General features: G+C 38.3%; 1 protein-coding gene across 4 annotated transcripts in view; it reads right to left on the bottom strand.

Moving 5' to 3' along the window:
- EPHA7 (EPH receptor A7) overlaps positions 1-17,018 on the bottom strand; it is a 229,865-nt gene that overhangs the window by 30,673 nt on the left and 182,174 nt on the right. For all 4 annotated transcript variants that reach the window (XM_042454981.1, XM_042454990.1, XM_042454999.1 and 1 more), the window contains exons 6-7: positions 10,520-10,644; positions 6,468-6,636 (exon numbers count right to left, since the gene is read on the bottom strand). In XM_042454981.1, coding sequence (XP_042310915.1) covers positions 6,468-6,636; positions 10,520-10,644 — 294 coding nt within the window. The remainder of the gene's footprint in view (positions 1-6,467; positions 6,637-10,519; positions 10,645-17,018) is intronic.

Genomic DNA, 17,018 nt, shown 5'->3' with positions numbered 1-17,018 from the left:
CTGCTTGTCCTCCATGAAGTATGTGTGATAAGAGCTTCACTAGTTTAGATGCTTCAACTGTCCTGACACCATGCAGTATCACAGAAGCATAGAGTTGGAAGAGATCACAAAGGCCCCAGCGATGCAGGAACTCTCAATCACAGCATTCCCGACAGATAGCATTCAGCCTCTGTTTAAAGACCTACAAAGAAAGAGACCACCACTCTCTGAGGGAGTGTGTTCCACAGTTGAACAGCTCTTACTGTCAGGAAGGTCATCCTAACGTTGAGGTGGAATCTCTTTTCCTGTAGCTTGCATCCATTATTCCAAGTCTTACTCTTTGGAGCAGCAGAAAACAAGCTTGCTCCATCCTCAATGTACTCCTTCTTTTCTTCAAGACGATGAATATGTGTTGATTATGCACAGGAATGTGTGCATAAACAAATATAGAAACTACTTTATATAAGCTACTTTTATATATTTTACGAGGAAGATAAAGTCTGATATCTTTCTCTGCCAGATCTTGTGTATGGGTTGGGCTGGGCTATTGAACTGTTCAACATCTGCTAGTACATCTCTGCTTGAGAAATACACTTCAATCTCTCATATTTCGCAATTTCTAGACAGATGTTTCTTACACAGAAAACACTGTTCCATGCCCAAGTGTCTTTTTTTCTAAGATGAATTCCTGCAGAACACTACAGGACATTTGAATATGGAGTGAATGCTGTGGAGGAATATTTATTTTCTTATTCATCCTTGCATACAAGGGCAAAATAGTCTAGAATTTAGTTCCTTAGGATGTATATTATACAATGGTGAAACAGATACAGGTATTCTATGATAAAGGCTCTGTGTCTCATGATAAGCATACAAAATCAACATAAATATGTTTGACCTCACTGTATTTTCATCTCTGGAAAGTGTGCATATTGGGGTCCCCATCCAGCCAATGCTACTGTTAAAGGTATATACAGATTCTGTTGGGGGGAAAAGGCAGCAAGTGATGCATAGGATCTGTGAGTGTTTATACAGTTTGTTTAGAAACACAATGTGTTTGGAAAGGTTTATATACAGATAAGAAATTAAGGTTGCAATCTTAAACACGATTTACCTGGAAGTACATTCTACTAAACTGAATAGGCTTAAGAAACATATAGAGGATTTACACATGCAGAAGACTGCACTTCCATCTCTCAAGAACTGGGCAGTGGTAGAGATATAAGCAGATCTGCTACTGAACTGACAACAAAGGCAATTTTATTCAACACCTTGCGAGAGCCTTGGGGGAAGATAGTGTTGGTGACTAGAGTAAATGGGGTCATAGGCCCCAGACTCAGAGGCAATCACCACTGGCAGTGAGTATGATTTGGGGATACTGGAAATTACCATTAGCACCACTCGGTAGTAGCCCTGAATCCGAAGGGAAACATGTGGTACTTAAGTGACAGTGCCCCGAGGGGGCATGTTGGATTAATGCTCTTGCCTCTTGACTGTTTTATCAACTGAGTCTACTCAGGGTGTTCGTCATGGGTGTTTTTGCAAATTATCTATATACCATCAGGATTCATGAGATTGCTTCTTTTTTTGCCAACTACAATAGTTTATGAGGAAACTTAACTTATATTTACTTTTAATTTTATAGTGCATATAGTGGACTATGCTGGATGGTTTGGGGTGAAGATGTTTAATGATCTTGTTAATATGGACAACTTCCTTGTGAGACTGAGACTGGTGACAGAAGACCCTCTGTGCAGGGATGGGATCCATCCATGGAGACTTAAAGGATCCGAGCACTCTGGGTGATTTTCTGGATGCTATAACCAAGAAGTTTCTTGAAAGCTTTGTCTCATTATGAGATCGGCAGACTGAATGGGTTGTTGATATAATCACTCCCAAGTTCATAACACTATGGGTTGTTAAGAGAGAATGGCTTAAATCATGAAAAATGAGAGACTGCCATAAATCTGTCAAAATGCTTCTAAAACACCCTTAAAAATAAAATATTTAAAAATAACTTTTAAAAATAACTGCAATATTGTATATTATGTATTACACCAAAACAGGAATGACATTCTCACTTGTAACACTGGTTATTTGCATTCCCTAACATTATCCATGCAGCTTGGAGGAGAAAGTTGCTCACAGACCCTGTCTGCACAAGCCAAATAAAATGTCCTCTTCCCTTGTTCCCAGTGACGAGTCCAGATAACACAGGGCCCAATCCTCACTTCTGCTGCAAACTATCCAGGTGATGTCCATCCAGTTCAGCATTCCACTCCACCCCCATCATACTTAACATCTCTGCAAAACTAGTGGGTGAGTCACTCGAAGTTTAAATACACTTAGGAGTTCAGAGTGCTTTGGGATGACTTTTTTGGTTTATCAATGGCAATTGCTCTTGAATGGGAATAACATGGTCCCACATCAATTCACGTATTTGTAATTCACAGTAATTTATCAACCTAAATTACTGTACCAAACTCTATGTGGACTTGCCTGGAGGATAACACTGAAGTTATAAAACTAGTTCAGAATTCAGTGGATAGTTTGCAATTGGTAACATACTGGATGGTTGTCTGAATGATTCTGATTCAAATTTTGGTTAGGATTCTTAATGCCTGGAATAACTTAGAATCTTGAAATCTAATAGGTCCCACTGAAGGAGCAACAGGCTGAATATTAACATCTGCTGAAGATGATCTCCTCTGCATCCGACTCTTGGGAATGGTGTAGTATGTGGCTAGAGTAACCCATTTATTTATAACAGTCCCCATGGAGTCCCTGCTGAAACTCACTCTGTACTCATTGTAGCATGAAATTAAGATCTTAGGGGATCTTATTCACCATAGCTTGATTACAATTTACTTTTTACTACATTGTGGATGAGTGGTTACATGTTGTAGTGTTTAATTAACTTTGTAATTATTATTTTTATTGTTAATACATTGTAACTGTACTATGTAGAGGGATGAGGAACAATATTTCATAGAGAAAAAAACATTTTATTTTTAAAAAGTAACAATTATTTCCCAATATTTCAGCTGTTTGTGATATTTCAAGAGCACTGTATATAAGCATTTCATTATTATTTTAAGTATCGTAATCATCTTTAACATGGCAACTTTTACTATTGGTTACATTCTTTTTCCATTAGCAATCACAACAGAGTAAACAAAGTTAAACAAACTCAAGAAGAACCTAAAAGTACTATTAATTTATATGTTAACTGAAAACTAGGTCTAAGTGCATGCAGGACTTTTTCTAACACATAATAAAATTTGGAGCAGAAATCTGGTTTTTCCATTAATTTTCTGAATTCTAAAGTTTATTGGATTTATATAAACTGTGCTTTAATATCTACAGTACCTGTATGCTTAGATACAATAACCAAGTCTCTGGCCCCAAAAGCATTGTTACTGAAGTCAGAAGAAAAAGATTCAAGTCTGAGTTATATAGGGCAACATTTGACTAAGAACAAAAGGTGAGAGAAGTTTAATTCTAAGGCTTTGAGGGGGGGGGAGGTGTTAAAATAAAAACACAAAGAGCTAGTTTGTACTATGGTAATACACTGCTACCTCGGGTTACGAAATTAATTCGTTCCGCCATTCCTTTCGTAACCCGAAAATTTCGTAACCCGATCATTTCGTATCCCGAGGCACCAGTGTACACATTTTAAAAAGTCTCATATATTTTCAGACTTCCAACAAATAACTCAAAGTTAAATGCCACCTCATCCTTATGGCAGTTTTCAGGGTAGTGACCGATTCATTTAAATCTTGTTTGGGAGGCTTAAGCACAGTGCTGGCTTGAAGACATTCAATGGTCATTACAGGAATAATAATAATTTGTATTGCAAATCACTTTTTGAAAGCATTCAAAGCACTCCGCATACATTATCTCAATCATCCTTACAGTAACCCTGTAAGGTAGGTCAACACTGTTATACCCCTATCAAATAAAGAAAGGCTTCTAAGGTCAAGAAAGAACACTTCACGACTCAGCTGTGACTGGGACTTCTGTCTCATAGGTCATTATGCTCTAGCACAAATTTGTGGGGATGAACATTTGGAGGAACTCTCAAGCCCTTATGAAAGGTAAGAAATATAAGATCATTGCTCATCTCTGCATAGGGTAAGCTTTGTAAGAGAATCAGAGGTACTTTCCCACCCTGGATACCCTTCATGGCACTATCATTCACTTTTTTCACAGGACAGGTATATCTTCTGCTTTCTCAGGGGTACACCATATATACTTGATTATAAGTCAACCTCATGTATAAGTTGAGGGCAGGATTTGGGGCTGAAATTATGGATTTTGCTATGACCGGTGGATAAGTCGAGGGTAAACTTTAGGGGCATATAGCAAAGGATCTAAAGGATGAAGCAAAGGAAAACAATGTCAAAGAACAAACATAGCTCTTTGTGCTCACTCTTAAGGTTAGATGGATGGGAGAATAGAGGGGATCAGTGCTTCACATATTATACTCTTGCTTTTCATAAGGAGATGGTTCCTTCTTTTAAATAAGAGTTAAGATACAGTACTTGCATTGACCCATAGATAAGTGAAGTCAGTTTTTGGGGGTCCATTTTTGGTCCTAAATTTCTAGACTTATACATGAGTATATACAGTATTTTCTTAGTATTTCTGTGATATACCTGGCTCAATCCAGGAGTCATTGGGTAGCTGCATAACTAAGAGCTGGAACACCCGGGCCAAAAGAAGCGGCTTCTGGCTGCTTTGAGGGGCATGAAGTTTACATGACTCACACCCCCAAAATGGCTGGGAAGGAGCAGCCTCTGGCCATGATCAGGCTGAGATTTCTGAGACCACACAGCCCGCTTCCAAAACAGGCCACCAAAGCTGGCGCTGTCAGGACTCAGTTTAAAGTGACACTTTTTGGTGTTCCAGACCTTAGTTATGCAGCTACTTAATGACTCCTGGTATGATCCATCCAATCCCCATTTACCAGAAAGCAGCCGATGTGATTAGTGAAGGTCTGTTCCCCTGTTGCAGAAGGCAGCAGCTGACTGTCATCCCTTGTGTGATCTCCATTGCAACAGGCAAAAGTGGGGTCCCTATCACAATCCCCCCCTTGCACAAGAGATCACTTGGAGGAGGGAGGGAGTGGAAACTTCAGTCAGCTGCTTCCTGAGTAACAGTCCTACCAGGCTGCATCCACAGGTCTCCCCAGTCTACCTCTGCAGGTTTATGTTCCCTTGAAATATGTACTATTTATGCAGAATTTTGGCATTTAAGCATCAACTTTGAATGATGACTTCAGAGTTCAAAATTACAGCCTTAAATCTCTTGGAAATCATGGAAAGGAGAAAGAAGAAAATAGATACAGAGGTGAAATACTTAGATTAGACTACTTTGCTTTATTAAAACAAGGATAGGATGTATTCAACAGACTTAAAGTTAAGATTGGCATAGAAGAGAGATAACACATCCTCAATCACATTGCTCAAGAGACTGGTCTTGCTGTGAAGCTGTACTGTTTTCTTTTCAGCTTCAGTTCAACTGGTTAGGTCAGTGATGGTGAACCTATGGCATGCGTGCCAGAGGTGGCACTCAGAGCTCTCTCTGTAGGCACATGTGCCATCATCTCATCACAGAGTTTGCCAGAGTTTATTACTAGAAAGCCAGAGGGATATGGCACTTTGCAATAAATAAGTGGGTTTTGGGTTGCAGTTTGGGCATTCAACCTCAAAAAGGTTCACCATCACTGGGTTAGGTGAATCAAGCCTGAGCTGAGGCTGAAAGAGTGAGACAGTGCACTGATGAGTTGGATGCACCTAAGGTGGCTACTGTCCAAGAGGATTCTGGCCACCATTTCTATGCAGCATCTCTTACCTGGTAATATGTAAAATAAAACTAACATGCATTTGAGCTATTGTGCAGTCCTAAATTGGACAGCCAGTGAAACATGAAATAGGTGTAATGCACTGTCATAACATTAGTCTTTTTATCCCAGTATTATCTAATATGTACTATTATATTACTATTATAATACTATTTGTATTTGTATTATACTATTATTATACATACAGCATGCAACTAAGTCTTACTTGCTTCCTTACTCTAAAATAGGCACATACAGGCTCTGCCCTGCTTCCTACTGGTAGTCCAAAGTAGATGAGGAAGATGTTATTTATTTATACCGTCTTTTTCCAGGATACTTTACAACAGTTAAAACAAACATATTTAAATATTTACAGCCTACAAAAGTTAAATGAAATTAAACTGCCAACAAACTGAAACCAAGAAAACAACAAATAGGCAACCCAGCATATTATGCAAAACCTGTTCCCCTTAGCCATCAGTCATAGGCTGTCAAAATAAGCAGGCCTACTGAATCATTGGGATTAATTTAAATGTTGACTCAGAATTCAGCAACTATTTGAGACTATTGATTGGGCTTAGGCCTATCATGTTTTTATTTTTATTCATGCTATTAACTTCTCTAAGATATACATAAATTTTACCTGTGGCTTCCTCTAGTGTAGCAACATCTAGTCTAGGGCTATAATTCCCATAGCCAGCAGCAGTAAATGCACGAATCTGGAAAACATATACAGTTCCTGGTTTCAGATTATTGACTGAAGCAGAAGTGGCCCTGGTTTTCACTGTTGAGTAAGTCCTCTCCCTTTGGTCCTGCAAACACAAATGCAAATGATTGGATAGTCTTTAAAATTCAGATCTCAGTTTTGCTCTATATCAGCAACTGAAAACTGGGCCTGACACACTATTTCAGCTTCCTATGAAGGGCATCCCCCCCCCCTCGTTCACATCAGGAATGTAGCACACTCTGTGGAGTATTACAACACAATGGGATTTCACTGAGGGATTCTTAAAATAACATAAAATGTAAATGGGAAACACATGGTGCTGCTCCTAAAATTAAGACGATAAAGTCTCTGTTATGTGTATGTTTGTGTGTGTTTGTCTGTTGTCTTAGCTTCTGTTACTTTGTTATCAGCTGGCTCAAATACTGTATTATGTCAGTCTACGAATAAAACAGCAAGTAGTATCTTGCAAATTTGTTTTCTTGGTTTCTTTTTGCTCTCCCCAAAATGGGATGTTTTATACTTCATTAGTAAAACCATACCAAGTACAGGGGGCCCTTGCTATCTGTTGGAGTCTAGTTCCAGGACCCCACCCATGGATACCAAAATCCATGGATGCACATGTTCCATTCTATATAATGACATTTTAAGATCGTGTTCCTTATATAAAATGGCAAAATCAAGATTTGCTTTTTGGAATTTATATATTTTAAAAATATTTTCAAACCATGGATGCTTGAATCCATGGATTAAAAAATCCATGGATTTGGAGGGTTGACTGTGCTGCTTTTAATTAAGTGGATAAAACAAATTCGTGGTCCATGATACTGCTATTTCTAGGCACAAGAAAGCTGAAATTTCCTAAAACCAAGAATTGCCTATTGTCTGCAAGAAAAACAGTATATTTGTCTGATAGTTCCCTTGAATGAAGCCACCAACAAACATAAAATAGTTCTCTGTGTATATGCCTGCATAAACATGTACCTCTTTATCTATTTATATGATGTAAATATTTCTAGGGTGGTGCTAGGTTGATTCTTTAAATTTTCCATAACAATGTAGATGAAGACTAAAATGAATAATGGATTAAAACACAAGTGATTTAAGCATCATATAGGAACTAATTTAGTGGGAAGGTATGCAAGTCTAATTAGAATTAATGGAAAATTCACAAAATGTTATCTGCTCTTGTGCATCATCCCCTCACTTCAATGAGGCTTGAGCAGAAAAACTATGTAGTGACACATGCCTGGAGTAATCAGATTTTATTCATATTCCATTCTGTCAAAGTTATTCTAGTAATGTAGCAGGAAAAATTAAAACCATATCTACAGTGAAGTTTTAAATTGGTGTTGATTGCTTTTCCTCTAGGATATCCAGTGAATTATAGTCTTGTGTGTAAGCTATCTGTAACTACAAGTACCCCTAACTACAAGTCCCAGGATCCTTTGAGGAAAATTATAATCCACTAAGATATTTGGTAATAGAAAATTCAAACAGTTTCCTATTTAGATACTAATTTAATCTTATGAAATATTTAACCCTCTTGTACTAGGATAAACACACTCGGACTGCATGAATTGTGGGGCATTTTCTGACTCCATTTAGAATTTCAAAATACACTCCACGTTCAAAAGGTTTATTTTTGTGCACAGATCAAGTATGTTCTATCTAAATACTCATAGCAAGAAAATATGAGCTGGAATGGAATACAGTACAATAAATAGGAAAGCACTGAACATTTTCTATCTGAATGTGTTACACTGGATTGCACAAAAAAGTATCCTGATAGCAGAAATCAATGGCTCTCCTGGAATATTTTTTTACACTTACTCTTTGCTTGTTTATTACTTTTCAAAAACTATACATAGTAATAGACTGAAATTTGGGAACATTGTGTATTACTATGCAAGTTATGTTGTACAACTGCCTACAATGTAGAACTGTTGCCCTGTTAATTCTATAGGAGAATAAAATGCTCCATCATAGTGCATCCCCCCCCCTGTTAACAGATGACTACTGACATTTGTCCTTTAAAACTACATAGATCAGGCCAATTGTAATTCTATTTAAGCACACTGTGAGTTGAACTGTGATTTCTGTTGGCATCTTAAAGAACAATTTGCTGTGCCTCTTTCATTTAATCAATTATTTCTGAAGTACAGAGAGTCAGGAAAGGGAAAAAGGGGGCACAAGCAATAATTTGTGGGAAATAATAGTTAGAATCTAGTAATAGATTTCTGGTTAGCAGAATAACAGGATTTCTGGTTAGCAGAATAACAGGATCTATCATATGAGGAAACTGAACCATTTCAGCTTCCCAGTGCAATGCCCTTTGCACCCACAAAATCCACCCCAAGGAGTTGGGAAACCATCTGGAGTCAGTTTTGGGGAGCTCTAAGGGCTACAGGGGAAGAGAAGGGAAGAAAATTAAGCAATGTTGCTGTTGCGGCATCAGTTCCACATTGGACTTAGGCCAAAATACCATAATTGATGGATGAATGTGATTAGGACCTACAGTATAATTTCGTAGCAAAATAAATTCAACTCAAGTGCAAATCTTCTTAAGTTTCCACACTAGGCTGGAAACACGAGAAATAAAGACACATTTCAAGGGTATTTCGGCATCTCCACTTTCTCTTGTCAAAAGTGTATTATAAAACACCCATTTATATTTAAACCATTTTATATTTAAAATATTTTCTTAAGCTCCAATAAGGCTTGCTGTTTTATTATATGACTCAAAGAACGTGAGGTAGTAACTGTTACAGAAATTCAATGATGCAAACTAAAGCCCCATGTTAAGTATTATAGTCACTCCAGCATTTTAGGCACATTTGCAAGTATAAATATGCATGCTTAGGGTAAAATTTATAAAACAGTCTGCAATCACGTAAAGTAAATGCATCAAATATTTTGTTGTGGTTTAGAAAAACTACTCTGAGGGTAGAGAGTAGGCAAATGCAATGAGGGAAAAAATCCATTCAAACTGCAAATAATGTATTAAATCTATCTAGGTCATCAGATATGATTTTCCCTCATAACCCACCAAGACAAGACCATGCTGTTACTAAATAAGGAAGATACCAGAGGAGACGGTACATAAATGGTTGCTCCAACGAAATCTTTTCTTATCGAAGGGGCATTCATCAAGGACTACAAACAACATTAACTACAAATGATGTTCTTGGCAAAATCTTGAGAAACAAATGTAGGAATCCCATATCCTGTTTATAAGTTTTCTTTCTTTCTTTCTTTCTTTTTATTGTAAATGGAATTGTGCTTCTGATGCAAGCTTTTCTGTGGGCTATCTTTCCCAGAAGTCATAGGAAAGCATTTACATCAGAATTAATCCTCAATCTTTTAATGCAAGAGCTCACAAATCTTTAGGTTATAATTAGGACAATTACATATTTTAATGGATTAATCACTTGCATTTTAGCTGATTTCAACTGGCTTTATGTTTTATTTGCAGATTGCCAGATCAACAGAGGTGGCCTTTTGAATGTTATAAGCAACCCGGTAAGTGAGTCATTATTAATTCTTAGAAGGAAAGTCCACTAAATATTTTGTTTCTTTCCTAATAATATATATATTTAAAAACTGTGGAACAATGTGTCCTGCATGTACAGCCCAATTAAATAAATTTATCAATACTGATTGATTAACTAAAACTTTAGTTACTAAAGTTTAGTTGATTTATCTGGTGATTATACATTACAGTCCTAATATATTTTTATAAGAATATGGAGCATAAGCTCCAGAAATGTAGTACTTTTTTCTTTATACATGCATCTGATATGGACATAATGACAATAAAGGAAACTAACAGTCAAAAGCACTTTTAAAAAGAAAAGAACAAGCAATGACATAGCCTCAGAAGGAAAGGATCCCATCTGTGCACATCACTTGTCCACTGGAGAACAGAATGATATGATGGGAAGAGTGGAACAGTTCAGAGTAGTGCTTACTTTCTCATAATACTTGATTTCATATTCTGTGATGACTCCATTGGGATGCTCGGGTTCCTGCCAGGAAAGCTCCACACTCCTTTGCAACACTTTCTCTTTCATTACGCCGCTAACTTGCGAGGGAGCTGTTTGGAGAAGATGTGTCAATAAACAAGGAGCAAACGTGCTGGGTGTCTCCAATCAAATGTCACTACTGACCAGTCCCATGCTGTGCTGCCATCATTAAGGTAAGAGAAAGCACCTTACCACGGTTCACAATTCAAAAGCTAATGAATATTCGAGCAGGACCTTATTACTGCTCATAAACCATAATAGAAATTTAAATTAAAGCACAAATAGGAAAAGGCAGTATTGTTAAAGTTAGTGCAAAACAGCAATTGATGGGATCAGAATGACAATTAAGCAAATGTATTCTAATTAAACCAGGAAAATATGCTACCAGATTAATCTCCTGTGGTAAACTAGTAGACCAAATATTTATAACACATGTTTCAACAACACTTGAAGAAAAATGAATGCACAAAGAGACATAAATGAGGTCATACTTCAGACCCACATCATGTGTAATTCCAGCTCATGTTCAAACCCATCATGTCATTACAATAGTGCATGTGTCTGAAAACAAAGCAAATGCAGTGCTGAAAACTCCTTTTGCAGAACAACTGCTAGCACTCTTTTGGTGATATCGTGTTTGCCTGGACAATTGGGCAGAGTTTACTTAGCTGTCAGTAGCAGAGATCAACTCATGGAACATGGGACTAGAACATTTTCCACGTGTGGCTGGGGGATTCTAGTGACTGTAGTGCATAAACAAACTTTTCCAAGCTCTGCAAAGGATCTACCATCTTACCTCCCTCCTAGTCCATTGGTGTGGTAGACTTTGGAAGAGAAACCTCTATTTACAGGTTAATAACAGGGGGAGAACTCACCATTCCAATGTCTACTAGATTTCATCCACCAAAATATTAACACATAAAGCTACAGCTGTTCAGCTGGGCAGAGTAACAACGCTGCCTGGCAACAGAACATATTATGCCAAAGTCACCATCATAGTGTATTTATGAAGGCTCTTATCTAGATAAAATTTGTCAACTTACTCTTATAAGATGGGCTCGGCTATCTACAAAAGTGTAAATGTGTATTTTTTAAAAAGAAAATAGAATTAAAGTTTTTCCAATTAAAACTACATTACCACGGACAATTCTTCCAATCTGGCATTTTCAGCTATTAGTATACATTTTATTATTACAGTATATGCTCAACTATATGTCGACCTCATGCGTAAGTTGGGGACAGGTTTTCGGGTCAAAATTATGGATTTTGAGGGTAAAACTTAGGGGCATGTAACAAAGGATCTAAATGATGAATCAAAGAAAAGCAATGCCAAAGAACTTACAAAACTTGAGCAGGCATAACTGTTTCTGCTCACCCTAAAAGCTGGATGGATGAGAAAGCAGAGGGGTGTCTAGAACAGATTACACTCTTGCCTTTCACCAGGGAATGTTCCCTTTTTATAAGAGTTAAAGTATAGTACTTACACTGACCCATGGATAAGTCGACTCATGTTCTTTTGGACTTTTAAAAAAATTTTGAACCTATATTTTTAGATGTATACTTGAGTATATACAGTAGATCACATTCTATAGAGACATTTTCTTTTAAATAAGTAAAGGGGCATGTGTAAAAACCTTTTTTAGCTGCAAAATTATATCTGGTATTGGATGGGTTTCTGGGGCTACACACATATTTGTACACATGGAAATGTCCATAAACACAGACACATGCACACACTCTTCCTGATCTCAACTCCTCATCCACCCAATCTACCCAACTACTTACAGATACGCCCAGCCACACCTTCCCTGAAATATCTTACTGCATTCCTATATCAAAGGTCATGGAGCAATCCTCCTCCTGTCTGACTGATCAATTCAACTGCAGATAGAACTGCCAACTTCACAGGCCACACAGGGAGCAGATGAGGACCAGACCTGGGCCCTGGAGTTACAGGTTGAGGCATCTCAATTGGAACACACTACATACAGACACTGATAACTTCTTGCACTGTTTATGAGAAATTGGCCAAAATCTTTCTGAATTCTCCAGAGACCAGAAAGAGACTTTAAATGAGCTACCCCTTAAAATAACCATCCTAGATAAAAGTACAGAATGTGACTTTACTACTCTGTGGGTTTCTCCAGTCCTCCACCCTAAATACAAAGCAATGAATTGAAGTAGTGATGGGGGAACTCAATAGCATGACCCTGTTTGAAAAACTAAGGTACACTTCTGAAGAACCCTGGCTTATGATTCACAAGCAATAAGTTTCTGTGTGTTGGTCGCTGTCTCCTGCTTGGTTCTATTCAATGTCAGAGCAGCTAAGCAGGAATTCAACAGCAAAAAACAAAAACACAACCATACACACAAACCCCAAACTTTTGTGTTACATCCAAACCAAAATGCCTGGCTTTCAAGTTTTGTTTTCTTTGGAACCAAAGAGTCAAGTTTCAGCAGCAATGTATAGGGGTGCAGAGCTGTATCAAGTTGCCTGACTGTCGCCCAACTGGCACATTAGCAAACCTATTGCATTGTCTGGTTTCTGTACAACAAGGAAACCTCCTTTGTCTTCATGGAAAATGAACAACTGCTTCTGCAACTGGGAACTGTAGGAGCATTCTGCCAACAATGATCCAAGCCCTTAAGTGGAAGTCAGTTATGGGAGAACCTATAATATTGGGTCTACAAATGTACACATGCTATGAAGAAGTGAATACTCAAAAGACCCCTAGTAAGCAGATTTAAAGAGCAAATTAGAAATTAGAAAGCAGAGCAAAAATTTCCAATTTTCACAGACTGTTTTGAGGGAAATTATGAGACCTCGATAAATCTATTTTTTTCTTCCAAATGCACAGTATTAACTGTGTCAACCTCTTCATTAATGGGGTCTTTCCCTCCAGGAATTACATGTCAATTCTATCCTGGAACAATTATTATAGATTAGTTATGTTCTTAGAATCATTAGTTAGTTAGCATTTTCACCTGTACTTTACCCATCAAAATGCATGGGGCGGGGGGGGGGGGGGGGAATCTGTCCCTTTCTCATTCTCTCAGCTTCTACAGAAAGAGTTCAAAATATGTCAAGAGACTGGCAAAAAGCATACCAGTTGCCACAGAGTCTCGTGTGATCTGTAAGTCCCAGTTCTTTTACAAAGCTACATAAGGCTCCTGCACAGAACTGAGAGGTCTTCACCCTGAGTGGAACATCATGTAGGCATCACTCACTTTAAGACATGCTAGCCACTTTCCTTTTCTCTAAGAAGCACAACAAAATGTGAGTTTAGAAACAAGGGAAACATTTCTCATTTGACCTGACATTTCTTCTTTTTTATCCAGTATTTTGAGTACTGCTGTGATAATATGGCCCAAAATTGCAAAGGAAATTCCCACTTGGCTGGTTTCTTCACTCGACAAATGGAATAATTTAATCCATCTGGCAAAGGGAAGTTTGGAGGATTAGACTGTCCTTGGATGTGATTGCCAAACAACATGAGAAAACTTCATACTTCCTCTTTGGAACAGAATGGCTTAAATAAATCAGTTGATATTTGCCAGGCTGCTTCACAAGGATCAAAATTTAATTCTTAACCTTTGTGTACAGAAAAAAGGAAAAGCTTTGCCTAACTCTCCAACATATGCATGAAAAATGGGCAAAGAGACTATTGTTATGGCATTCAGTTTGCTGTACTGAAAATGATACTGAAAGTTAGCAGGCATAAACATGATTATTATGAGCCAAAGGGGGGGGGGGGGGAAAAACAACCCTGGCTGAGTGCTTCCCAGGTGGTGGGGGGGGGTATGTCAACTTTTTTCTCTAATATGCCAGAGATTGGCACCAAATTGGTGTCCATTGGTTTCTTCCTTTCCAGAAAACTTGCAGCAAACTGGCAGCCAATAGTTTGTGGACTGGCACTGGTCCACACACAGTCTAGGGTTGTGGGTAGCACTGGTCTAGCCTGTTGTATGATGTGTTCCAATTTCTACTGATTTATCTGGAAATACTGTTCTGTATTTTCCAATGTTACTATGAATAAACATGACGGTGAAAAGGCAACATCAAAGAATAGGCACAGTTGGGTAATTTCAGGTAACTCAAACAAGATTCCAAATGTTGTGGGCTCTTTTTTTCTGAGGAAAGCTGTATCTGTTGAGTATCTACATCTTTTCCTGTAGGGAGTAAAAGAGGAGGCCTTTATGAGGAGAAAAGATGGTAAAGAAAAAGGGTCATGGGATTAAAAAGAACGATTGGAAGGTAGATTTCAGATCTCTGCATTATATGAAAAGAATCTAAAGAAAACTAAACCCAAAGCTGCCTGTTAAGTAATATTGAAAGGAATGCTTCTAAGTTAGAAATCAACTGTCAACACTTGGTACTGGTCAACAAACACTTTCATGACCCTCCAGAGGATTTACATAATCAAATAATCCGTACAATATGCCAATCTAATTGGCTGCTCATGGGTAAATTGGGTATGACTACTCTTGGGTGCATCATATGGCTGTGTAGAGTTAAGCAATGATAAAGCTGAACAAACACTGAACTAGAAACATGTGAGAGAGGGAAAGAGAGAGTGAGTGCAGAAGGAAAGATGAGAAATAGCAGTGAAATGAGAGATACAAAGATGTTTATTATGTAGTCAATGCTAATACATGCTGAATATGTGTATCAGGTTGGGGAAAATGAATGAGGGTGGGGAAAAGCAGCTCAAACAAAAAAGTTGAAATAGTAAAGACAGCTGAGAGAGAACTGGGTTGGGGGTTTTGCCTAAAGGGTTTTAACCTGTAAAAAATAATTTGCTACATATGTTTGCTTTTTTGTTAATAACGGCATAAATGTTAGAGCAGCAGCAACAACAAAAATCACAAGAGAGCTCCTATATTTACTCCTGCCTAATATCGACACTTGGAAGTCAGTGAAAATATAAATGCTGGAAGGTTTTACTAGTGAGGGACACCAGATTGCTGCCTACATGTTTTTCTTACCTGGGCAGGTGTATGCTTGCTTATAATAGGTAAAGGGTAATGTTGGTTTAGATCTCCCCTACAGTTTACTTTCTTGCAGTATATCTTACAAGGAGGGCTGAAAAAAATAATTTGATACACATTTCTGTATAGAAATAGTTATGTTGCACCACCCAGTACTGCTAAGAGAATGGGACACACCTCAGAAATCAATACATGTGTGAGGCTTATGACATATTCAAGAGGAAAATAATTTGATTGGTGATTAATTATGGAGTCATAAAATAGCATGCACATTTTAAAAATGCACACAATTAAAATTAAGAAAAAGGTGCAGCACATTTTAGACAATGTAAAATGTGTATAAAAATGTGACATGTGAGCGCTAGCAAAATGTGCACATATATGCACTAAGAAAGCGAGAGAGAGAAAAGAAAGAGAGAGGTCTTGCAAGCTGGTAGAAGGTCAAAGGGAAATGGAAAAATCAAATGTAAGTTTTCCTCTTCTCAAGGCACTTTTACTTTTTAGGCAAGCTCTGATACCTAAAGCTTTTCAGTACATCTGGACTAAATCTATGTTTTAAACACAAGGGGCTGCCTTATCTCATTATACCATATTTTCTGGCATATAAGACGACTTTCTAACCCGGGAAAATCTTCTAAAAAGTCGGGGATCGTCTTATACGCCAGGTACGGAAACCTCTGAGCTGGTCACCACATATGGTGGGAGGAGCTCAAAAACACCAGCGGAGCTCTGCTCTGGACCCCACAACAAACTCCAAATCCAGGAATTCCATAGCAAAGAGCCAGACCTAGAGTTAACGCAATGCCAAACCGGGTTATTTCTCCAGTGTAGATGCAGCCATAGTTCTCCTCCTCCTTCTCTTTCTCCCCCTAGATCCCATCCTCCATTTCATGCTCCTATGCTTCTCAGGTTCACAGCAGCAGAGGAGGAATGCAAAGCTCACAGCTGCACCATTCTGCAGGTAAAGCAAAGGCAAAACAATGCAAGGCAATGGGGAAAGCGAAGCCAAAGCCTCTCCAATTGGAACGTGAGAGGCTGGGGCCAGAGGGGAGCCTCCTTTTTTCCCCCCTGCCAAGTCCTGGAAGGGGGGTTAAAAAAAAAGAGGCCTGGCTTTTTTTTTTAAGTTTCCTCCTCTGGCCCTTCTCTCACTCATTCATATAGAAGGAAAAGAGATAGGAAAAGAGGGAAAAGGAAGGGGAAAGGTTGGCCTTTTATTTTTAAACCCCAGAGTGGGTTTTGTGGTGCTGCAAGGACTCACCTCAGTGGCGTGAAATAGTAATGAGGATTTTGCATTAGAAAGGGAGGAAAGGGAGTGTGCGGAGGGGAAAAAGACAACCCTCTCTGAGGCATCTCTTAGTCTTAACATGCATTGGAAGAGGGGTAGTCTTATATGGCGAATTTATGCCAAACTCTATATTTTAACTGGAGAAGTTGGGGGTCGTCTTATACACCAGAA

Source organism: Sceloporus undulatus, chromosome 1, assembly GCF_019175285.1.
Source record: "Sceloporus undulatus isolate JIND9_A2432 ecotype Alabama chromosome 1, SceUnd_v1.1, whole genome shotgun sequence".
Lineage (NCBI taxonomy): Eukaryota > Metazoa > Chordata > Lepidosauria > Squamata > Phrynosomatidae > Sceloporus > Sceloporus undulatus.
This window is presented reverse-complemented; position numbering and strand designations above follow the sequence as displayed.